The sequence below is a fragment of the Pristiophorus japonicus genome, chromosome 16 (assembly GCF_044704955.1).
Source record: "Pristiophorus japonicus isolate sPriJap1 chromosome 16, sPriJap1.hap1, whole genome shotgun sequence".
Lineage (NCBI taxonomy): Eukaryota > Metazoa > Chordata > Chondrichthyes > Pristiophoridae > Pristiophorus > Pristiophorus japonicus.
In genome coordinates, this window is record NC_091992.1 from 22,191,627 (window position 1) to 22,217,942 (window position 26,316).

General features: G+C 42.1%; 1 protein-coding gene across 5 annotated transcripts in view; it reads right to left on the bottom strand.

The window, feature by feature from the left end:
• Positions 1-2,024: 2,024 nt before the first annotated feature.
• The window catches only part of slc6a4a (solute carrier family 6 member 4a), an 80,698-nt gene continuing 56,406 nt past the window's right edge, over positions 2,025-26,316 (bottom strand). For all 5 annotated transcript variants that reach the window (XM_070858080.1, XM_070858082.1, XM_070858083.1 and 2 more), the window contains 2 exons: positions 16,083-16,250; positions 2,025-2,361 (listed from right to left, as the gene is read on the bottom strand). In XM_070858080.1, coding sequence (XP_070714181.1) covers positions 2,284-2,361; positions 16,083-16,250 — 246 coding nt within the window. In that variant the 3' untranslated portion in view covers positions 2,025-2,283. The remainder of the gene's footprint in view (positions 2,362-16,082; positions 16,251-26,316) is intronic.

Sequence of the window (26,316 nt, forward strand, 5' to 3'; positions counted from 1 at the left end):
CAAACAATTACATTCTAATGCTGCTGATCCCGATTCAAAAATAAAATACGGTGAACAATATACTGAATGGCAGAAGCCGCTTGACAGGAACATTTATGCGAAGGGAATTCGTTGCTTCTAGTTCGTAAATGTTTAATATGGGCCACTTTTGAGTGTTTTGTTTGCTGCAGGAGTGTTTTTACATTCTTTTATTAAATGTTTATATTTTATTCAAATACATTTCCTCTCGCTGTGCTGTAAGCTGTGTTCTGTTGGCACAAGCAACAGCAGGGGGGGGAGGCTGCAACCTGTTCATCCAATCCTCCCTAGCTATGCAAAAAAAGAAATACGTGGCTAAGCTGAGAAGATAAAGGTCAAAGATACATTTTGCTGGGTGCTGTAGGAAGAGAAAGAGGGCTAGTGGGGAAACATCGCAAATGTTTCACTTTGACTGCTTCAGATCCACGTAATTTGTTCTGGCCATTGAAAAAAACATTGATGTTTTGAACAAAGCAAGACGGATGACCTTAACATTTGCAGTGGTTCACATACGCCTGTGAGTGGTGCTTTGATTAGAAGAAACTTAATCTTACATAGTGCTTACATAAACTGTGCTACCATTTCATATTTGGCCGTAGAAAAATCTTTCAAGATTATGCACCCCACTTGAAACCTGAGCAAACAGAATCAGATAGAATATAAAGACATGAGATCTGTCCACAAGAGTACACAATTAATGTCCTGTTAGTTGACTGAATCAGGTAGAAGGAACTGCTGTTAAGGATGTAGTGATGAAATGCTGCCAGAACAGTTGCATGAATGAGCAATGATGTCTTTTAAGATGTCCAGATACAACACATTTCAGCTCACCATATAATGTAAAGTAGTAACTGCAAATTTATGTTACTGTAGTTGTCCTTTTATGTGCAACAGGAATCTCGTAATACTCCTAATACAGAATTAGACTTTTTCATGTCAAGAGAGAAGATTTTTTTGCATCATGGAATTTGCCTCTCTGCCTTTTACAATGGTTGTTAAAACACAATGAGCATGTCCATCATAATTTGGAGCATGCTTAGCTCTTTAGTGAGATAATACCATTGGCCACTTCGTAACCTCCCGGGCAACATTTGTAGCATCATAGGCTTGAACAGAAATCAGTAAATCGGATACAAATTCCACACACATTTAACTACTTTTTGAACAGCTCAGTCATTCAGATATGTGAAGACCAAGGATTACATTACTATCTGGTTGTAAAATAATGTAATTTGAATTTTCGCAATCTTGTCAGTGGATGTTGCTGTTTTTATCAATTGAATTACATATCGAACTAGTGATGTTATTTGACTAGAAAACCCAATATAACCATCGCATTCATTTTGACGTACAGTACTTAAGCCTATCTTGAAACTTTTGTAAAATTGAAAAAGCATATATTGGAATGTTTTGTAAAAATTATATTCATTTCCTTTAATACATTTAAAACAGAAAATCGTTTATGTACAAAAAAGTTTACTTTTCCAGTTATCTCTTCCTTTGGGTGACTGGTGAATGTTTCCCATTTACCTGCATTTGTTAAAAAAAGCAATAACCTAATATGGAAACCAGGAATATAAGGAATAAGGCACCCTGAACGTAGATGTGCAGTACTCCAGCAAACACAACCGAAAGTCAGGTTCATGACTACACTTGGACTAAAAGTGGACAATTTACAAATTTTAAGCGAATACACAAGCGAATTACAATGAACCTTTAACAACCCAACAAAAATCCAGCTTACGTTAAAATCAAATTTATAATTAACTTTGAAATGTTGCTTTGGAGACTTAGTCATAAAAAAATTCTGATACGTTGTAATTCACCAATAAATTGTTCACCTATAAATACGAATACCAATTGCTCAGTAAAATACACAAAATACATTATTGGACATAGCAACAGTCTGCAGTCACTGGTATTCATTCATTATAAAAACAATGTGTAACATAATGCCCTGTGGGCAGTAAAAAGAAATTAGTACGTTTCTGACTTATAATTGTGTTTACATATATATACACACACACGCACATACATGTGTGTGTGTGTGTGTGTGTGTGTATATAATGATATTTAATGGACCCCCAGTACAATAATAACACAAAAATCTAAAGAATTTGAAGGGAATACTGACATCACTAAGCTGCATTTTGAGGATCACTTTGTCTCCTTGTGCCTATCACTCGGCACGGTTTTTGACTTCTCATACCATTGGGTGATCTTGGCAGTCAGTCCAAGAAGTTAAGGGCACTCACTGTGGCTGTATCAAACAGCATCCAGGTGGACACCAGAATTAGGAGTTTCATTTTCATCAACTTCTGGTGTTATGCTTTTCAAAATCCGCTGTTAAAGAAAACAGTTGAAGGCAAATTATAAGCAAGTTACTATAAATCATTTTTGATTTAAAAAAAAGTCTTACATTTATATAGCGCCTTTCACGACCACCGGATGTCTCAAAGCACTTTACAGCCAATGAAGTACTTTTGGAGTCTAGTAGCTGTTGTAATGTGGGAAATGCGGCAGCCAAACCTGCGCACAGCAAGCTCCCACAAACAGCAATGTGCTGAAGACCAGATGATCTGTTTTTGTTATGTTGATTGAGGGATACATTTTGGTCAGGACACCAGGGATAACTCCCCTGCTCTTCTGTGAAATAGTGCCATGGGATCTTTGACGTCCACTTGAGAGAGCAGACAGGTTGAACATATCATCCAAAAGATGGCAACTCCAACAGTGCAGCACTCCTTCAGCACTGCACTGGGAGCGTCAGCCTGGATTTATGTGCTCATGTCCCTGGAGGGGGACTTGAACCCACAACCTTCAGACTCAGAGGCGAGAGTGCTACCTACTGAGCCACAGCTTACACTAATTAGAACAATAAAAACTACTAGAATCAACATGGTTTAAAAAACATAAATGATTTATGTTATAAAATAAGTCTAAATCAAACAATATAGAAAAAAAGAGAAATGTATCTTTCTGGTACTGGGTTTACTAATGTACCGTGTGGGCAGTGTGTACTGATGTAGTGACACAAATTGTATAACAGCACTGCTTCAAATTTACAGAATGGTTTGCTGAACTAAAGCTAGATAAATGCACGGCAACCATTCTGCTCACATTAAACCAAACACAGCAACACATCCTGTATCTTGTCTGCCATGTTGTTTGTAGACCAACACCTTATCTCCTCATCGCACACACAGTTACAAATCGGTACTGTTTGCTTGTCAAATTGCTTAAGCTCTCCAGAAACTACAACTCTTGCAGCAGAAGTTAATGTTCTATTGTTTTACACATACAACCACAAATGATCATTTGGCAACTTTTAATCATCTTAAACGTAATACAGACCAACTTTCCTATCAGTGGGGAAGTAAACTGCTTGCTGTGATACTGATGCACGCAGGTCAGGAGGGTCCTAGGCTTAAGCCTTCTATGGTGCAGCAGCTGGACAGCGGCAAGATGCTTCAATTGACCGTGGCATAGGGAGGAAATAAAATCACTCACGATTGCTATCCAGTAGCAGTGGGTATGTTTGGAGAGTTTGCTGACATTGGTTGAGTACAGAACTGAATAGACAACTAGCATTTTATATAGGCTGAGCCATGGAAAAAAATGGGTTAAATATCTGAGGGACGCCACTTTTAGTGGAACACTATTCTGACATGCATTGCCTCTTTCAGGAGAAGAGTAAAGACTGAGAATACTGGAAGGAAGGAAGTGCTATCAATAGCCCATGAAAACTAATTTACAATTGTAATGTATAGACCTGTGAATATGCTCACAGGTTTGTGTTGCATTGTGAGTGGTTTAGCCAATCGCATGATGTTCACAAGACTCAATAAAACCGTAGTCAGTTGAGTGTTGGTCATCCACGATGAGATTTGCAGTTGTGAGCCTATAATGAACTGATAATGTATAGTGTGATTGTTAAACCATTGTTAATAAACCGACTAGTTCTTAATAGCAATGTGTTGCTATGGATTCTTAAGCAAAGAACCCATGAAGCAAATACATTACAATAATATTTATATAATTCATTAGTCGAACTGATGTAACTACTTCAAGACATGATCACTTATTGGCTGAGAAGTTGGGTTCCCTTTAAGTATAATAATCAACCAGCTGGTGTGAATGCTTTGTGATCTGTTTTTGATTGAGGGAGAAAAATCAAAAAATACCCAACTAGATTGTGTTAATGGGCCTGAACCTGCAATCAACTGACTCAAAGGCAAGAGTGCTACCAACTGGACTAACATCGGTAGAAGAAAGAAAGAGGTTCTGCTCAGAGAGCACAAGCAGCTGGGGGCTAAATTAAAAAGGAGAACCATAAAAGGTAATAATCTCTGGATTACTATCTGAGCCATGAGCAAATTTGCACAGAGTAAATAAGATCAGAGAGTTAAACAAGTGGCTCAAAGACTGGTGAGAGAAATAAGTTTCGGTTCATGGGGCACTGGCACCAGTAATGGGGTAAGAGGAAGCTGTTCCGCTGGGACTGGCTTCACTTGAACCATGCTGGGACTAGTGCCCTGGCGAATCGAATAACTAGGGCTGTAGAGAGGGCTTTAAACTAAATACTGGGGGGGGGGGGGGGGGAAGGATTCAGATGAGCGGAAATTTAAAAAGTCAAAGAGCAAGGAGAAGGCAATAGAGCAGGGTATCACTGGGGGAAATTCTAACCAGAGTGAGACGGGAAGCCACAGAATGTATAAACACGAGTGTATCAGAAAGTGGGGTCAAAGCAGGGAAAGATTGTAAAAAGACAAAATTAAAAGCTCTTTATCTGAATGCATGCAGGATTCGTAAAAAATAGATGAGTTGACGACACAAATAGATATAAAATGGATATGATCTGCTAGCCATTACAGAGATGTGGTTAGAAGGTGAGCAAGGCTGGGAACTGAAAATTCAGGGGCATCTGACAATTCGGAAGGATGGGCAGAAAGGAAAAGGAGGTGGGGTAGCTCTGTTAATAAAGGATGAAATCAGTGCAGTAGTGAGAAATGATATTGGCTTAGAAGATCAAGATATAGAATCAGTTTGGGTGGAGATAAGAAATAATAAGGGGAAAAAGTCACTGGTGGGCATAGTCGATAGAACCCCTAGCAGTAGCTACACTATTGGACGGAGTATAAATCAATAAAAAAATGGAGGCTTGTAATAAAGGAATGGCAATAATCATGGGCGATTTTAACCTTCATATCGATTGGACAAATCATATTAGCCAAGGTAGCTTTGAGGAAGAGTTCATAGAGTGTATTCGGGATAGTTTCTTTCAACAGTATATTGCAGAACCAACCAGAGAGCAGGCTATCTTAGATCTTGTACTGTGTAATGAGACAGGATTAATAAATAATCTCCTAGTAAAGGATCCTCTAGGAAAGAGTAAACATAGCATGGTTGAATTTCAAATTCAGTTGCAGGGTGAGAAAGTTGGATCTCAAACCCAGTGTCCTGAGCTTAAATAAAGGAGACTACAAAAAGGTATGAAGGCAGAGTTGGCTAAAGTGGACTGGGAAAATAGATTAAAGTGTAAAGTTGATAAGCAGTGGCGGACATTTGAGGAGATATTTCATAACTCTCAACAAAAAGATATTCCGGTGAGAAGGAAAGACTTTGAGAAGGGAGAACCATCCGTGGCTAACTAAGGAAATAAAGGATGGTATCAAAGTGAAAACAATGGCATACAAAGTGGACAAAATTAGTGGGAGGCCAGAGGGTTGGGAACCTTTTAAAAAAAACAGCAAAGGACGACTAAAAAAATAAGAGAGGGAAGATAGATAATGAGAGTAAGCAGATAGTAAACAGATAGTAAGAGTTTCTACAGGTATATAAACAGGAAGAGATTGGCTAAAGTAAACATTGGTCCCTTAGAGGATGAGATTGGGGAATTGATAATGGGGATCAGGAAAATGACAGAGACTTTGAACAAATATTTTGTATCGGTCTTCACAGTAGAAGACACTAAAAACATCCCAATAATGGATAATCAAGGGGCTATAGAGAGGGAGGAACTTAAAACTATCACTATCACTAAAGAAAAAGTACTCGGTAAAATAATAGGACTAAAGGTCGACAAGTCCCCTGGATCTGATGGCCTGCATCCTAGGGTCTTAAAAGAAGTAGCTGCAGAGATAGTGGATGCATTGGTTGTAATCTACCAAAATTCCCTGGATTCTGGGGAGGTCCCAGTGGTTTGGAAAACTGCAAATGTAACACCCCTATTTAAAAAAGGAGGCAGACAGAAAGCAGGAAACTACAGATCAGTTAGCCTAACATCTGTCATTGGGAAAATGCTGGAGTCCATTATTAAGGAAGCAGTAGCAGGACATTTGGGAAAGCATAATACAGTCAAGCAGAGTCAGCATGGTTTTATGAAAGGGAAATCATGTTTGACAAATTTGCTGGAGTTCTTTGAGGATATAACGAGCAGGGTGGATAAGGGGGAACCAGTGGATGTGGTGTATTTGGATTTCCAGAAGGCATTTGATAAGGTGTCACAAAAGGTTACTGCACAAGATAAAAGCTCATGGGGTTGGGGTAATATATTAGCATAGATAGCAGATTGACTAACTAACAGAAAACAGGGAGTCGGGATAAATGGGTCATTTTCCGGTTGGCAAACAGTAACTAGTGCGGTGCCACAGGGATCGGTGCTGGGGCAACTATTTACAAGCTATATTAATGAATTGGATGAAGGGACCGAATGTAGGTTGATTCCGGGGATGAGGGGGTTGACTTATGAGGAAAGGTTGAGTAGATTGGGCCTCTACTCATTGGAGTTCAGAAGAATGAGAGGTGATCTTATCGAAACATACTATATTATGAGGGGGCTTGACAAGGTGGATGCAGAGAGGATGTTCCCATTGATGGGGGAGACTAGAACTAGAGGGCATGATCTTAGAATAAGGGGCCGCCCATTTAAAACAGAGATGAGGAGAAATTTTTTCTTCTCAGAGGGTTGTTAATCTGTGGAATTCACTGCCTCAGAGAGCTGTGGAAAACATAGAAAATAGGTGGAGTAAGCCATTCGGCCCTTCTAGCCTGCACCGCCATTCAATGAGTTCATGGCTGAACATGCAAATTCAGTATCCCATGATCCCTTGATCCCCCTAGTAGTAAGGACTTCATCTAACTCCCTTTTGAATATATTTAGTGAATTTGCCTCAACTACTTTCTGTGGTAGAGAATTCCACAGGTTCACCACTCTCTGGGTGAAGAAGTTTCTCCTCATCTCGGTCCTAAATGGCTTACCCCTTATCCTTAGACTGTGACCCCTGGTTCTGGACTTCCCCAACATTGGGAACATTCTTCCTGCATCCAAACTGTCTAAACCCGTCAGAATTTTAAACGTTTCTATGAGGTCCCCTCTCATCCTTCTGAACTCCAGTGAATACAAGCCCAGTTGATCCAGTCTTTCTTGATAGGTCAGTCCCACCATCCCGGGAATCAGTCTGGTCAACCTTCGCTGCACTCCCTCAATAGCAAGAATGTCCTTCCTCAAGTTAGGAGACCAAAACTGTACACAATACTCCAGGTGTGGCCTCACCAAGGCCCTGTACAACTGTTGCAACACCTCCCTGCCCCTGTACTCAAATCCCCTCGCTATGAAGGCCAACTTGCCATTTGCTTTCTGAACCGCCTGCTGTACCTGCATGCCAACCTTCAATGACTGATGTACCATGACACCCAGGTCTCGTTGCACCTCTCCTTTTCCTAATCTGTCACCATTCAGATAATAGTCTGTCTCTCTGTTTTTACCACCAAAGTGGATAACCTCACATTTATCCACATTATACTTCATCTGCCATGCATTTGCCCACTCACCTAACCTATCCAAGTCACTCTGCAGCCTCATAGCATCCTCCTCGCAGCTCACACTGCCACCCAACTTAGTGTCATCCGCAAATTTGGAGATGCTACATTTAATTCCCTCGTCTAAATCATTAATGTACAGTGTAAACAGCTGAGGCCCCAGCACAGAACCTTGCAGTACCCCACTAGTCACTGCCTGCCATTCTGAAAAGTACCATTTACTCTTACTCTTTGCTTCCTGACAACCAGTTCTCAATCCATGTCAGCACACTACCCCAATCCCATGTGCTTTAACTTTGCACATTAATCTCTTGTGTGGGACCTTGTCGAAAGCCTTCTGAAAGTCCAAATATACCACATCAACTGGTTCTCCCTTGTCCACTCTACTGGAAACATCCTCAAAAAATTCCAGAAGATTTGTCAAGCATGATTTCCCTTTCACAAATCTATGCTGACTTGGACCTATCATGTCACCTCTTTCCAAATGCGCTGCTATGACATCCTTAATAATTGATTCCATCATTTTACCCACTACTGAGGTCAGGCTGACCGGTCTATAATTCCCTGTTTTCTCTCTCCCTCCTTTTTTAAAAGGTGGGGTTACATTGGCTACCCTCCACTCGATAGGAACTAATCCAGAGTCAATGGAATGTTGGAAAATGACTGTCAATGCATCCGCTATTTCCAAGGCCACCTCCTTAAGTACTCTGGGATGCAGTCCATCAGGCACTGGGGATTTATCGGCCTTCAATCCCATCAATTTCCCCAACACAATTTTACGACTAATAAGGATTTCCCTCAGTTCCTCCTCCTTACTAGACCCTCTGACCCCTTTTATATCCGGAAGGTTGTTTGTGTCCTCCTTAGTGAATACCGAACCAAAGTACTTGTTCAATTGGTATGCCATTTCTTTGTTCCCTGTTATGACTTACCCTGATTCTGACTGATGGGGACCTACGTTTGTCTTTACTAACCTTTTTCTCTTTACATATCTATAGAAACTTTTGCAATCCGTCTTAATGTTCCCTGCAAGCTTCTTCTCGTACTCCATTTTCCCTTCCCTAATCAAACCCTTTGTCCTCCTCTGCTGAGTTCTAAATTTCTCCCAGTCCCCAGGTTCGCTGCTATTTCTGGCCAATTTGTATGCCACTTCCTTGGCTTTAATACTATCCCTGATTTTCCTTGATAGCCACGGTTGAGCCACCTTCCCTTTTTTATTTTTACGCCAGACAGGAATGTACAATTGTAGTAGTTCAACTGGGGAAGCTGGGGCATTGAATAAATTTAAGACAGAAATAGATAGTTTCTTAAACGATAAGGGGTAATGGGGAGCGGGCGGGGAAGTGGAGCTGAATCCATGATCAGATCAGCCATGATCTTATTGAATGCCGGAGCAGGCTCGAGGGGCCGTATGGCCTACTCCTGTTCCTATTTCTTATGTTCTTGTGTAATGTAGCCAAGTTTGCTAATGGTACAAAGATGGGTGGGAAAGGTGAGGAGGACATAAAAAATCTTCAAAGGGATATAGGCAGGCTAAGTGAGTTGGCAAACATTTGGCAGATGGAGTATAATGTGGGAAAATGTGAGGTTATCCATTTGGCAGGAAAAATAAAAAAGCTAATTATTTAAATGGAGAGAAGTTACAAAATTCTCTGCCCCAGAGAGCTGTGGAGGATGGGTCATTGAATATATTTAAGGTGGAGATAGATTTTTGAGCGATATGGGAGTGAAGGGTTATGTGAAGCGGGAAACAAGTGGAGCTGAGCCCAAGATCAGATCAGCCATGATCTTATTGCATTGTGGAGCAGGCTCGAGTGGCCAAATATTCTACTCCTGCTCCTGTTTCTTATGTTCTTATGTTGTTAAAACAACACCTAAGGCAAGTGAATAGCTAAGCAATACAGACCAAGATGTTCTCAGTTTCAATACTTGGTCTGTGCTGAGTCAGCTGATATCAGCCGGTTGTGGCACTAAAATTTGGTCCTGGGTTTGGAAAATCAGCTTGCGTTCCTGCTTCTTAATACTGTCGCGCAACTCTTGCTGGAAGAATGTGTAGATAATTTGTGTGAGAACAAGACTGCGTTGAGTTGTTCTGCCATTTGCAGTTCAATAGATTTGTCCCCGCTTTTACTGTCTATTGTGTCAGCCATGGCTCAGTGGGTAGCACACTCTCCTCTGAGTCAGAAGGTTGTGGGTTCAAGTCCCACTCCAGAGACATGAGCACATAAAAAAAAATCTAGGCTGACATTCCTGTGAAGTACTAAAGGAGTGCTGTACTGTTAGAGGTGCCTTCTTTTGAATGAGATGTTAAACCAAGCTCCCGTCTGCTCTCTCAGGTGGGCATAAAAGATCCCATGGCACTATTTCAAATAAGAGCAGGGGAGTTATCCCTGGTGTCCTGGCCAATATTTATTCCTCAATGAACATAGCAAAACCATAGAATCTATAGCACCCTCCAGCTAGGAGGTATAGCGATCTTGATAGGAGAAAACCTTGTGTGTGAAGATCGCCATTTTAACTGCGCATTACTGACTGAGCTCCAGAATAAAGAGAGTTGAACTGAACTTAAGAGACAATAAATACATGGTGTCAGAAGTGGATACTTCCCATCTTTTGTCAAATGCATCTACGATCAAAATATTGGAACGGTAAGACTTTTTCGAGCTGACTGAAATCAACATTAAGCATTGTAGTGTCGAGCAGTACACATCCTGCGTGGATCGGTGAAATTGTATGTACCTATTTTGCTATGGATGGAATGGTTGCGAAATGAACAATATCATCGGACTCAAAGGGCAAAAATAGTCATAAGCTTGCAGAGTAATCTAGAGATATTAGTAAACTAAACTTAAGGTAGCATATGCTATTGAAGAGTCTTGATTGAAAAAGTATTTCAACAATTACATGGCCACGGTATTTTACTAATTAGACTTGTTCTAGTCCTCTGGTGATTTGAACTGTATATATTTATGTGACATACTCAAAGTCCTAAACTGTAGCGAGCTATCATGACCACCACAGTGCCAACTCCCACGCACATTCCTCTCCCACCTCCATTGCAGGTGACTGGCGATTTGAAAGCCAACTGGAAAAAATTCAAACAGCTGTGGGACATCTATGAAATCATCATGAATATTGTGGAAAAAAAGACAGAATTAGGGTTGCAACGTTTATCATTGCCATTGACAGATGTCCTAGTTATCCACAATAATCTTCCCTACAAATCAGAGGAAGACAAACGGGAAATTGAGATTATTTTGAAGCTCTGGGAAGAGCACTGTAAAGGTAAAACCAACATCATCTATGAATGATACCACTTTAACAACTGTGCACAAGGAGACGAGTGTTTTGACAGATATCTCATGAAAGTGAGGGAGCTTGCATCATCATGTGATTTTGGCAATTTTAGGGATGATTTAAATCAGAGACCATAGTCTGCGAAATATCTGATAACACTTTGTGTAAGAGGCTGTTGCAAGAATCAAGCCTAACACTAGATAAATGTGTGATGCTCTGTAAAGCTACAGAGGCCACAGTTGTGCAAATGAAAGCCATGAAGCTCACTAAAACAGATTTAGACTCTGAAGATGTCAAAGTAATCAGACCGAAACCCTAACCCACAAAGAAAGAATTCACAGACAAAGAGTTCATGAACAATTGTAGATATTGTGGCAAAAGACATGAGCTGTCAAAAACTAGATGCCCAGCATATGGGAAGACCTGCACAAGTTGCAGCAAACAAAATCACTTTTCTCAAAAGCGCAGACAGAATGGATCGTGGCAGAAGTCTACATATAAGCCTAAAGATAAGGACATGTCAATAGTTCTTCATTCTGATTTTGAAGTCATGACCGTAGAGATGCTTGGTAAAGTTGATCACACAATCGAGGACAAAGCTGACAGAAAGTATCCGAACAAGATTATGGCTAACTTCTCCATTAAAGTTCAAATGGTAAAAATTAAAATAGATTGTGTGGCCAGATGCAATGTGTTACCTCATACATACTTACCTAAAGGTTTAAAGGTAAATGAATCTAAGATAACACTGTCACTATATGACAACCATGCAACCATTCCTGTGGTAGGAACTTTTAATGTGCCACTGGAAAATACAAAGAACAAGCAAAAGTACGTTGTGCCCTTTATGATCATTGAGGGCCAAAGTGCACCACTGATTGGCTCACGCACTGCTCAACAGGTACAACTGATACAAGTGCAGCATCAGAATATCGCGGTGATAAATGAACCATGCAAATCTCAAACTATGAACAATGCAAACATCTCGCTAGCGTCAAAAACTAATGTCAACAATGTGTATATGGATGTGTTTAAGGGACTTGGACACATGCCAGGGACAGTTCACCTTGAACTTAAAGAATCAGCGACACCAGCTGTAGTGCCACCCAGACGGGTGCCAATAGCGATTAAACAAACGCTGAAAGAGGAACTCGATCATTTGGAAGAATGAAAAATCATCACGAAAGTTGTTGAACCGACGGACTGGATATCCAGTCTTAGTGACTGTAAAAAAAAAACAAATGGAAAGTTACAAGTATGTATCGACCCTCAACATCTAAACAATGCCCTGAAATTCAGACACTATCCACTTCCTGTGATCGATGACATCTTTTCACTGATGTTAAATGTAAAGGTCTTCACTAAATTAGACTACAAGGAGGGTTTCTTGCAATGTGAACACGACACAGAGTGCTCCTACCTCACGACCTTCCAGACTCCATAGGGACGATATCGATATAATAGAGTGCCATTTGGCATCAGTCCTGCCCCAGATATCTTCCAGCAGAAACTAGACCAGAACCTCGAGGGTCTAGATGGAGTCTACAAGATTGCAGACGATGTCTTGATCACTGGATGCTGTGAGATGCAAACTTATGCAAATTCATGCAGAGAGTGAAACATCAAACTAAACTTCGATAAGTTCGAATACAAGAGCTCCCAGTGAAATACATGGGACACATACTGTCTAGTAATGGACTCAAAGCCAACCCAAGCAAAGGGGTCGCAAACAAATGAAATGCAGAAACCGCAGGATATCGCAGGTGTACAACGATTGTCGGCATGACAAAATACGTCACAAAATTCTTGCCAGATCTTTCACACCTCAGCGAGCCTCTGCGACGGCTTACTCATAAAGACGCGGTCTGGAAATGGACTGAAGAACAAGACAAAGCGTTTGAAGCTATCAAACTATATGTGACAGATTCTCCAGTGCTCCAGTACTTTGACCCCAAACTTGTAACCAAAGGTCAAGGAGATGCTTCGAGCAAGGGTCTTGGGTTCGTCCTTCTGCAACAGGGACAACCAATCACATACGCGAGCCGAGTGCTCACTCCAGCAGAAATGCAATACTCTCAAATCGAAAAGGAGCTGCTCGCTCAAGTCTTCGGAAAGGAATGAAACCATCAGTATACATATACGGTCGCAAGATCACACTATGGACAGACCATAAGCCTTTGGTTACCATACCACCAAGCCGTTATCTGTAGCACCCAAGCAGCTACAATATCTGCTCATTCAGCTCAACAAATAAGACGTCAAAATAAAGTATTAACAAGAAAAAGAAATGTACCTAGCAGACACCATCTCACACGCATACCTCAAAAATGAGCAGAGATCACCAACTGAAATTGCAGTGGAATGCATCCATATGGTGGACTTTCTCCCACCCTCCAAACAAGGATTGACTAACATACAACGTGTACTGCAAGCGACTCCACACTACAACTGGTCATACAACAAATCACAATGGGATGGCCAGAAACGACACATGAATGCCCGCCTGAAACGCATGCATACTTCACACAGGATGCATAGTCTTCAAAAGCTATCACTCTGTCATACCAAAAACCCTGAGATTCGATATTCATCAGCGACTCCATGCTGCTCACACTGGTGTCGAAAGCACTCTTCGACGTGCCAGAGAATCCATTCACCGATGAGGACTGAACGGTGACATAAAAGATTATGTTTCAAAGTGTGAAACATGTAACACCTATCAATCGAGCCAACCAAAAAAGCCATTGATAAGTCACAACCTCCCTCAGAGACCGTGGGAAAAGATTGGTTGTAACATATTCACACTCAATGGCCAAGACTCCTTATGCACAGTGGACTACTACTCGGACTATTTCGAGATAGACAATCTGTACGGAAAGGAAGATGCCACTGTCATCATCAAACACCTCTCAAGAAAAACGTCTCCAATCACGATATTCCAGACACTGTTCAATCCGACAATGGACCCCCTTTCAACTCACAACAGTTCACAAACTTTGCCACAAAATATGGATTTGATCACGCAACAAGCTCACTAGAATATCCACAAAGCAACGGAAAGGTTGAGAACGCGGTTAAGCTCGCAACGCGTTTAATCAAGAAGACAAAGAAAGATCGTGGTGACTTCTGCATGAACCTTCTGATCTGGCCAAACACACCAACTGAAGACCTTGATAGTTCGCCAGCACATCGCTTGCTCAGTCGCCACACAAAGACAAACATCCCAATCGCATACGAACTACTCAAACCAAGAATCGTACAGGACATCAACGTCAACAAAGAAAAGAACCATGCCAAACAAGCACACTACTACAATAGAGGTGCTTCAGCACTTCCTACACTGCAGGAAGGAGAAACAGTGAGACTCAAACAAACACAAGACACCAAAATGTGGCAAAAAGCTCAGGTTCAGAAACAAGTCAGCATTTGGTCATATCAGGTCATTGCAGAAGATGACCGGGGGCATCGCTGAAATAGGAAACATCTGGGAAAGAGTGCTGAGACATTCATTGAAACTCCAGAGATCTCAGTGACACCCACACACGATCTGCTGCCAACATAGCCAACTAACACGCGAAACAGCACTTCAATGACAACACGTGAAAACAGGGATATGTTGCTTGATATTTCCCCTCAGAGCACTGATAAAGGGACTAAAGCGATCAGTACACAGAACACCACTGAGACAATTTGAAGCGAAGCAACAGAATCTGCACAACACTAAAATACCTGGAACACTATGTACAGAAATAAGAAATCATGGACACTGGACACTTGGATAAAGAAACAATAAGACAAAGAAATAAGACGGGAAATATCAGGCGACATATCCCTGTTTTCGCGTGTTGTCATTGAAGTGCTGTTTCGTGTGATAGTTGGCCGTGTTGGCAGCAGATAGTGTGTGGGTGTCACGGAGATCGCTGGAGTTTCCTATTTTGGCGATACTCCCGGCCATCTTCTGTAATGACCGAATGCCGACTTGCTTCTGAAACTGAGCTTTTTGCTTGTTGTTGTTTGTTAAATTTGCAGTTGTTTACTACATATATTCCTAAGAAGTTAATTACCAGTTTATATTGAAGCTCACTTTGTTTCTTATGAAAGGAAAGGTGTAACGATAGAATGTATAGCACCCTCTAGCTAGGAGGTATAGTACCCTCGATCTGTAGGGGGAAACCTCATGTGTGTGTGAAGATCGCCATTTTAACTGCACATTGCTGAGTGAGCTCCAGAATAGGGAGAAAGTTAAATTGAACTTAAGAGCTGTTCAAGAGACAATAAATACAATTATCACATTGCTGTTTGTGGGAGCTTGCTTGTGCGCAAATTGGCTGCCGTGTTTCCTACATTACAACAGTGACTATCCTCCAAAAGTACTCCATTGGCTGTAAAGCGCTTTGAGACATCCGGCCGGTGGTCGTGAAAGACGCTATATAAATGCAAGTCTTTCTTTCTATAATCTTGGTGATAGGCTGCACCTTCGTTTCCCAACTACTGAGACTGTCCAGGTCCACACGTAAGTTTTGAAATTGCGAGAGACAGGACAGCAGATCGGAGAATGGAGCTCCCATTTACCAAGACTCCATACCGCAATTTTAGGACGATGAAGAATGACCAATGGACAAGTTACTGCAGGGTGCCTGTGGAACTTTACCCCAACAAGCAGACAACATCTTCAGCAGAGGAGGGGAGAGAATTGGGAGAAAGGGAGCTGGAGGATAGCATTCAAATCCTCTCTACATCTAAACAATGAGTAGAATATCAAACACACCTCTGAAAATGCATGAGTGAATAAGGAAATGAACATTTTAAATAGTCAGTCAGTCAATCTGTTGACTCTTGCACAGTTCCCTTGGAGTAATCTGAACACTCTGTTCTCGCTCCACGTTCCTGTCCCCACAGGTTAGTAAAACTGAATATGAACATTTACTTGAACATGTGCCACATACCTGTTTAAATGTTCCTGGAGTAATTACAATTTTGTAAACCATGTAGGACGGAACGCAGATAAACGATGAAGTACCAATGCAATAGCCCACAACTGCAGTCCAATGAGGGTACGTATAGTTAAAAAGCTTAAGTTTTAGAGGAACTGACAGGAAACTGGCAATGATGAACTGTTGAAAAATAGGACAACTGTTAATGGAAAGAGAGAATCAAATCCAAACAGATTTACAACACTTTCTATTTTTCCTCCTTTTGATCAGTGATGGCAATTCAATTTATCCATCAGTTTGATGGTGCCATTAAACATTCTCCACAATTGGGATTTGACAAAAATCAGCCATCTGAGTGTGAAAGCATCGGATATTGGCATTTCATTTAGTGTTGAATGCTCCCAGATCAGATATAACATGGGTTGGATATAATTCAGAGTTTTCCAAAACCCTTCCAAATTGTACTTTTAACTCCAAGTTCAGAAGATCCCTTGCCAAAACAGTGTAACATATTTAATTCTCATGTTCAATCTTTCTCATCTTCATTTATCTCCAAATTGTATTTGTAGTGAAACACAGAAGCTTATACAGTGTTTTGTTTCTTAGTTTGAGAATTGCTTTAAGTAAAGATTTGCAATAAGTGATGTGATATATTTTAACACAAATCCCACTTTCTGACTCTTTCCCTTCATGATCAATGTAATTCCATGATCCCGGGCTGGCTGACAGGATATGTCCTTGCCAATGTCCTTGCCATGGGCAAAAATTGACGGCCAATTTTTCCCTTCTCACAAAATAAACTATCTCATATGAAACGGTGCAAGTATTCAAGATAACTCATTTGGGCACAGATATGCTGGTGATAAACTATACCAATGGTTCAGGTTAAACTGTGTCACAGTGATATTGGTTATTGCTCATATTTACTGGCAGCAAGTGCCCATTTGATCTTAAAAATAAATATAAGTATGCGTACATATAAACACAATGCTGCTTTGATGCTTTTGTGATGAGACCTCTCAGCATTTCCATTGAATGGATTGTAGTCTTTCGCAACTAATGAACGTTACCAGACATAACACAGGCAAATTCATTACTTGTGTTGTGTAATCAGTTATCTTATACAATTGTGATGCAGTGTAACACCACATATCTTCATAATGATAATCCACTATATCTAATGGCCCAACTGTAAACTCATGTGATTTACCTAAACACCATAAGTGTGAGTGAGGTAATGAATTGATGTGATGACCTGGGGTCTAAACCCACCATCATCTGATCGTGAAGTGGCTGTCACCTTTTATCACTATGAAATGAAGTAGGTTCATATAAGTTAAATATCTATTTTGAATCTGGTAAATAATCTTGTTCTTGAATCTTAAAATCTTCCTTGCCAAATCTTTTGAATTCATTTTTAAATACTTTCCTTGCTGTTAAGGGTTGTGAATCTTTGGAATTATTTGCCCTAGAGGGCTGTGGATGCTGAGTCTCTGAATATATTCAAGGCTGAGATAGATAGATTTTTGGAGTGTAGGAGAATCAAGGGATATGGAGATCGGGCAGGAAAGTGGAGTTGAGGTAGAAGATCAGCCATAATCTTATTGAATAGCTCGAGGGGTTGTATGACCTATTTCTGCTCCTAGTTCTTATATTCTTAATTTTATGCATTCACAGTTCATAACAAAACAAGCTTTGAGAACCCAGGGTAATGTCCATAACTCCCTGAAAAAAGGGCTCAAAAGTATCTTTAGAATTGGATAGATGTAGGCTTATGAGGGCAATACAATGGAACCCAATTAAAATCAAATTGGATATGATCAACTCACATTTAAGGTCAACTTTTTCCAAACTGCAGTCTCATATACATATGAGGGTCTCATATGTAGGACCCCAAAAGTATAGATCAAGCTGTTTTGAGATAAATACTTTCCGATCAGAAATTTAAAGATCGAGAATTTCCAACAAACTATGATGAGTATCAATGGCATCATTGAAGGAACTGGCTTAGAGATGTTACGGAATTTAAGAATTCAAAGGCAATTATCAGTATACAGTCGTTAACCCACAAGGATCAGTTTCATGTATGCTAATTCATGCTTCCTCACATTATAGGGCTCAGGAATTCCTCCAAACCAGTTTCACAGATGTTAACCCTCAGATCTAAGTTTAAAAAAAATCACCAGAAAGATCCAGACAAAAGGATGCTAATAATCTTTTGTAGATGGTTTTAAAAAATGGGCCATGAAGGTATCGTTCACATTTTAATTAACAATTACAGCCCTCCTCTACTTTTTCACAATAAATAACAAAGCTGCTCTTTGACTCCTCGCTGAGAGTCAATGGTGTGCCCTGCTAATGCTATTCATGTCTCAAACAAGCAAGACCACTGGCCACGTTATTGGGGAGAATAATACTTCCACAAGACTTCTTTCATATGATAAGTTAAAATCAACCTGATTCTTTTTTTCCATCTGCCAAATTGAAAGTGATCTGTACGAGAAAGAACTTATAGAAACATAGAAACATAGAAACGTAGGCCATTCGGCCCTTCTAGCCTGCACCGCCATTCAATGAGTTCATGGCTGAACATGCAACTTCAGTACCCTATTCCTGCTTTCTCACCATACCCCTTGATTCCCCTAGTAGTAAGGACTTCATCTAACTCCTTTTTGAATATATTTAGTGAATTGGCCTCAACAACTTTCTGTGGTAGAGAATTCCACAGGTTCACCACTCTCTGGGTGAAGAAATTCCTCCTCATCTCGGTCCTAAATGGCTTACCCTTTATCCTTAGACTGTGACCCCTGGTTCTGGACTTCCCCAACATTGGGAACATTCTTCCTGCATCTAACCTGTCTAACCCCGTCAGAATTTTAAACGTTTCTATGAGGTCCCCTCTCATTCTTCTGAACTCCAGTGAATACAAGCCCAGTTGATCCAGTCTTTCTTGATAGGTCAGTCCCGCCATCCCGGGAATCAGTCTGGTGAACCTTCGCTGCACTCCCTCAATAGCAAGAATGTCCTTCCTCAGGTTAGGAGACCAAAACTGTACACAATACTCCAGGTGTGGCCTCACCAAGGCCCTGTACAACTGTAGCAACACCTCCCTGCCCCTGTACTCAAATCCCCTCGCTATGAAGGCCAACATGCCATTTGCTTTCTTAACCGCCTGCTGTACCTGCATGCCAACCTTCAATGACTGATGTACCATGACACCCAGGTCTCGTTGCACCTCCCCTTTTCCAAATCTGTCACCATTCAGATAATAGTCTGTCTCTCTGTTTTTACCACCAAAGTGGATAACCTCACATTTATCCACATTATACTTCATCTGCCATGCATTTGCCCACTCACCTAACCTATCCAAGTCGCTCTGCAGCCTCATTGCATCCTCCTCGCAGCTCACACTGCCACCCAACTTAGTGTCATCCGCAAATTTGGAGATACTACATTTAATCCCCTCGTCTAAATCATTAATGTACAATGTAAACAGCTGGGGCCCCAGCACAGAACCCTGCGGTACCCCACTAGTCACTGCCTGCCATTCTGAAAAGTCCCCATTTACTCCTACTCTTTGCTTCCTGTCTGACAACCAGTTCTCAATCCATGTCAGCACACTATCCCCAATCCCATGTGCTTTAACTTTGCACATTAATCTCTTGTGTGGGACCTTGTCAAAAGCCTTCTGAAAGTCCAAATATACCATATCAACTGGTTCTCCCTTGTCCACTCTACTGGAAACATCCTCAAAAAATTCCAGAAGATTTGTCAAGCATGATTTCCCTTTCACAAATCCATGCTGACTTGGACCTATCATGTCACCTCTTTCCAAATGCGCTGCTATGACATCCTTAATAATTGATTCCATCATTTTACCCACTACTGATGGCAGGCTGACCGGTCGAGAATTCCCTGTTTTCTCTCTCCCTCCTTTTTTTAAAAAGTGGGGTTACATTGGCTACCCTCCACTCCATAGGAACTGATCCAGAGTCAATGGAATGTTGGAAAATGACTGTCAATGCATCCACTATTTCCAAGGCCACCTCCTTAAGTACTCTGGGATGCAGTCCATCAGGCCCTGGGGATTTATCGGCCTTCAATCCCATCAATTTCCCCAACACAATTTCCTGACTAATAAGGATTTCCCTCAGTTCCTCCTCCTTACTAGACCCTCCGACCCCTTTTATATCCGGAAGGTTGTTTGTGTCCTCCTCAGTGAATACCGAACCAAAGTACTTGTTCAATTGGTCCGCCATTTCTTTGTTCCCCGTTATGACTTCCCCTGATTCTGACTGCATATTGTGCCTTTCATGACCTCAGGACTTCCCAAAGTGCTTCACAGCAAGTAAAGTCCTTTTTTTAAGCGTAGTCACTGTTGCAATGTGGAGAAAAGCAGTGGCCATTTTGCACACAGCAAGGCAGCAATGACATAAATGACCAGAGAACCTGCTTTATATGGTGGCCTTGGTCAAGGGATAAATGTTGGCCTGGACAGCGAGAGAAAATCCCTTGTTCTTCTTTGAAGAATGCTATTGGATATTTGATGTCCACCTGAACAAGGGTGGCAGCTTAAAGTATGTTCTCAAGTCACTAAGAGTAGGTTTTTTAACCTATAACACTTCTGACTCAGAGGCAAGAGTGCTATCACTAACTCAAGGCGGACACTTAACAGAGATGAGGGGGTTGACTTATGAGGAAAGATTGCGTGGGCCTCTACTCATTGGAATTCAGAAGAATGAGAGGTGATCTTATCGAAACGTATAAGATTATGAGGGGACTTGACAAGGTGGATGCAGAGAGGATGTTCCCACTGACGGGGGCAACTAGAACTAGAGGGCATAATCTTAGAATAAGGGGCCGCCCATTTAAATCTGAGACCTATAAAAGGCCCAACGCGTCGGAGAGGCTCGGGAGTTCCAGGTGCGTGGAGAGAGTTGGGAGTTGTGTCGCTGAGGCCTATAAAAGGCCCAACGCATCGGAGAGGCTCGGGAGTTCCAGGTGCGTGGAGAGAGTCGGGAAGTGCCTGCTTGTGCAGCTGCAGGGAGAAGGCAAAAAAGAAGTAGAAAGAAATCGAAAGGTGACGTCACAGCCAAGAGGGTAAGTGATTGGCTGGTGATTGGTGAGTAGCTTTTCTTTTTCTTTCTTTATCAGTAAGTAATATTTAGCATTGTTGTTGCCAACTTAAGTGTATCTAAGGGTTAAGTCATGGCAGGAGAGCTTGAACATGTGTTATGCTCCTCCTGTACTATGTGAGAAGTCAGGGACGCTTCCGGTGTCACTGACGACTACGTGTGCGGGTAGTGTATCCACCTCCAGCTCCTGACTGACCGCATTGTGGCGCTGGAGCTGCAGGTGGCCTCACTCTGGAGCATCCACGATGCTGAGAATGACGTGAATAGCACGTTTAGCGAGTTGGTCACACCGCAGGTAAAGGGTACTCAGCCAGATAGTAAATGGGTGACCAGCAGGAAGAGTAGTGTAAGGAAGGTAGTACAGGGGTCCCCTGCGGTCATCCCCCTGCAAAACAGATACACTGCTTTGGGTACTGTTGAGAGGGATGACTCATCGGGGAGGGCAGCAGCAGCCAAGTTCATGGCACCGTGGGTGGCTCTGCTGCACAGGTGGGCAGGAAAAAGAGTGGGAGAGCTATAGTGATAGGGGATTCGATTGTAAGGGGAATAGATAGGCATTTCTGTGGCCACAACAGAGACTCCAGGATGGTATGTTGCCTCCCTGGTGCAAGGGTCAAGGATGTCTCGGAGCGGGTGCAGGACATTCTGAAAAGGGAGGGTGAACAGCCAGTTGTCGTTGTACCAACGATATAGGTAAAAAACGGGATGAGGTCCTACGAGACGAATTTAGGGAGCTAGGAGCTAAATTAAAAAGTAGGACCTCAAAAGTAGTAATCTCAGGATTGCTACCAGTGCCATGTGCTAGTCAGAGTAGGAATCGCAGGATAGCGCAAATGAATACGTGGCTTGAGGAGTGGTGAAGAAGGGAGCGATTCAAATTCCTGGGGCATTAGAGCCGGTTCTGGGGGAGGTGGGACCAGTACAAACCAGATGGTCTACACCTCGGCAGGACCGGAACCAATGTCCTAGGGGGAGTGTTTGCTAGTGCTGTTGCAGAGGAGTTAAACTAATATGGCAGGGGGATGGGAACCTATGCAGGGAGGCAGAGGGAAATAAAAGGGAGACAGAGGCAGAAGATAGAAAGGAGAATAGTAAAAGTGGAGGGCAGGGAATACCAAGGCAAAAAACAAAATTGCCACATTACAGCAAAATTCTAAAGTGACAAGGTGTGTTAAAAAGACAAGCCTGAAGGCTCTGTGTCTTAATGCAAGGAGTATGCGTAATAAGGTGGATGAATTAAATGTGCAAATAGATGTTAACAGATATTATGAGAAGTGGCTCCAGGATGATCAGGGCTGAGAACTCAACATCCAAGGGTATTCAACATTCAGGAAGGATAGAATAAAAGGAAAAGGAGGTGGGGTAGCATTACTGGTTAAAGAGGAGATTAATGCAATAGTTAGGAAGGACATTAGCTTGGATGATGTGGAATCTATATGGGTAGAGCTGCAGAACACCAAAGGGCAAAAGACGTTAGTGGGAGTTGTGTACAGACCTCCAAACAGTAGTAGTGATGTTGGGGAGGGCATCAAACAGGAAATTAGGGGTGCATGCAATAAAGGTGCAGCAGTTATCATGGGTGACTTTAATATCCATATAGATTGGACTAACCAAACTGGAAGCAATACGGTGGAGGAGGATTTCCTGGAGTGCATAAGGGATGGTTTTCTAGACCAATATGTCGAGGAACCAACTAGGGGGGAGGCCATCTTAGACTGGGTGTTGTGTAATGAGAGAGGATTAATTAGCAATCTCGTTGTGCGAGGCCCCTTGGGAAAGAGTGACCATAATATGGTGGAATTCTACATTAGGATGGAGAATGAAACAGTTAATTCAAAGACCATGGTCCAGAACTTAAAGAAGGGTAACTTTGAAGGTATGAGGCATGAATTGGCTAGGATAGATTGGCAAATGATACTTAAGGGGTTGACAGTGGATGAGCAATGGCAGACATTTAGAGACTGCATGGATGAACTACAACAATTGTACATCCCTGTCTGGCGTAAAAATAAAAAAGGGAAGGTGACTCAACCATGGCTATCAAGGGAAATCAGTGATAGTATTAAAGCCAAGGAAGTGGCATACAAATTGGCCAGAAATAGCAGCAAACCCGGGGACTGGGAGAAATTTAGAACTCAGCAGAGGAGGACAAAGGGTTTGATTAGAGCAGGGAAAATAGAGTACGAGAGGAAGCTTGCAGGGAACATTAAGACGGACTGCAAGCTTCTATAGATATGTAAAGAGAAAAAGGTTAGTAAAGACAAACGTAGGTCCCCTGTAGTCAGAATCAGGGAAAGTCATAACGGGGAACAAAGAAATGGCAGACCAATTCAACAAGTACTTTGGTTCGGTATTCACTAAGGAGGACACAAACAACCTTCCGGATATAAAAGGGGTCAGAGGGTCTAGTAAGAAGGAGGAACTGAGGGAAATCCTTATTAGTCGGGAAATCGTGTTGGGGAAATTGATGGGATTGAAGGCCGATAAATCCCCAGGGCCTGATGGACTGCATCCCAGAGTACTTAAGGAGGTGGTCTTGGAAATAGCGGATGCATTGACAGTCATTTTCCAACATTCCATAGACTCTGGATCAGTTCCTATGGAGTGGAGGGTAGCCAATAGAACCCCACTTTTTTTTAAAAAAGGAGGGAGAGCGAAAACAGGAATTATAGACCGGTCAGCCTGACATCGGTAGTGGGTAAAATGATGGAATCAATTATTAAGGATGTCATAGCAGCGCATTTGGAAAGAGGTGACATGATAGGTCCAAGTCAGCATGGATTTGTGAAAGGGAAATCATGCTTGAAAAATCTTCTGGAATTTTTTGAGGATGTTTCCAGTAGAGTGGACAAGGGAGAACCAGTTGATGTGGTGTATTTGGACTTTCAGAAGGCTTTTGACAAGGTCCCACACAAGAGATTAACGTGCAAAGTTAAAGCACATGGGATTGGGGGTAGTGTGCTGACATGGATTGAGAACTGGTTGTCAGACAGGAAGCAAAGAGTAGGAGTAAATGGGTACTTTTCAGAATGGCAGGCAGTGACTAGTGGGATACCGCAAGGTTCTGTGCTGGGGCCCCAGCTGTTTACATTATACATTAATGATTTAGACGAGGGGATTAAATGTAGTATCTCCAAATTTGTGGATGACACTAAGTTGGGTGGCAGTGTGAGTTGCGAGGAGGATGCTATGAAGCTGCAGAGTGACTTGGATAGGTTAGGTGAGTGGGCAAATGCATGGCAGATGAAGTATAATGTGGATAAATGTGAGGTTATCCACTTTGGTGGTAAAAACAGAGAGACAGACTATTATCTGAATGGTGACAGATTAGAAAAGGGGAGGTGCAACGAGACCTGGGTGTCATGGTACATCAGTCATTGAAGGCTGGCATGCAGGTACAGCAGGCGGTTAAGAAAGCAAATGGCATGTTGGCCTTCATAGCGAGGGGATTTGAGTACAGGGGCAGGGAGGTGTTGCTACAGTTGTACAGGGCCTTGGTGAGGCCACACCTGGAGTATTGTGTACAGTTTTGGTCTCCTAACTTGAGGAAGGACATTTATGCCATTGAGGGAGTGCAGCAAAGGCTCACCAGACTGATTCCCGGGATGGCGGGACTGACATATCAAGAAAGACTGGATCAACTGGGCTTGTATTCACTGGAGTTCAGAAGAATGAGAGGGGATCTCATAGAAACGTTTAAAATTCTGACGGGTTTAGACAGGTTAGATGCAGGAAGAATGTTCCCAATGTTGGGGAAGTCCAGAACCAGGGGTCACAGTCTAAGGATAAGGGGTAAGCCATTTAGGACCGAGATGAGGAGAAACTTCTTCACCCAGAGAGTGGTGAACCTGTGGAATTCTCTACCACAGAAAGTTGTTGAAGCCAATTCACTAAATATATTGAAAAACGAATTAGATGTGGTCCTTACTACTAGAGAGATAAAGGGGTATGGCGAGAAAGCAGGAATGGGGTACTGAAGTTGCATGTTCAGCCATGAACTCATTGAATGGTGGTGCAGGCTCGAAGGGCCGAATGGCCTACTCCTGCACCTATCTTCTATGTATCTATGTATGAGATGAGGAGGAATTTCTTCTCTTAGAGGTTTGTAAATCTGTGGAATTCGCTGCCTCAGAGAGCGGTGGAAGCTGGATCATTGAATAAATTTAAGACAGAGATAGACAGTTTCTTAACCGATAGGGGAATAAGGGGTAATGGGGCGCGTGCGGGGAAGTGGACCCGAGTCCATGATTGGATCAGCCATGATTGTATTAAATGGCCGAGCAGGTTCGAGGGGCCATATGGCCTACTCCTGCTCCTATTTCTTATGCTCTTAACATTGAAAAACTGTCCCTAGGCACATTACAGACGTGTAAGGAAAAATGGTAATACCGTGGCTGTCATTATAAAGATTAAGATATATTATAATCAACATTCCGCCCCCCCCCCCGCCAAAATATTTTTGGGTGTGCGGCGCATGCGTGGAATTTCATATCGGAAACGGTGGTCCCGGGCTCGGTGGGACAGGGCACATGGCTGACCAACTGCGAGGGAACGTCGGTTGTAATGAATTGCTTCACCTAAGATAGCTTTAATTGACAGAGAAGAGAAAGAAAACACTGATGGTCTGCTACAAAAGTGTTCTATCCTTGAGCATTTAGATACCCAATATGGTTTGACTAAATTCCGGGACTGTGGACAAGTACATTCAAGAACACGGACGTTCCACCTTTGGGTCCAGACAAAAGAGATGAAAGGCCCCTTTCCCAACAGCTGTTATAGATCTTACATGAAATGAATCATTTCAATCCAATTTCCATTCGATGCAAATCTACAGCGTATATCTGGTTTCACATTTCGCACTAATGGGAGTGTTTAGCCACAGTGCCACAAGAAAGACAGAGCATGTGAAAGCAGAAAGATCACACTGACCCAGGACGGAGCACCTTGTCGAGGTTGTGAATTAACAGTATTGTTTCAATGTTGCATCTGACCCTCGTTACACCTGACCAGATGTGCTGTCAGTTTCCCACGCCCTGACACAAGTGCCTCATCTCACTAAGTACTAAATAACACAAAGAGGGAACGGTAAAAAGCCGACCTAGTATTGTCCT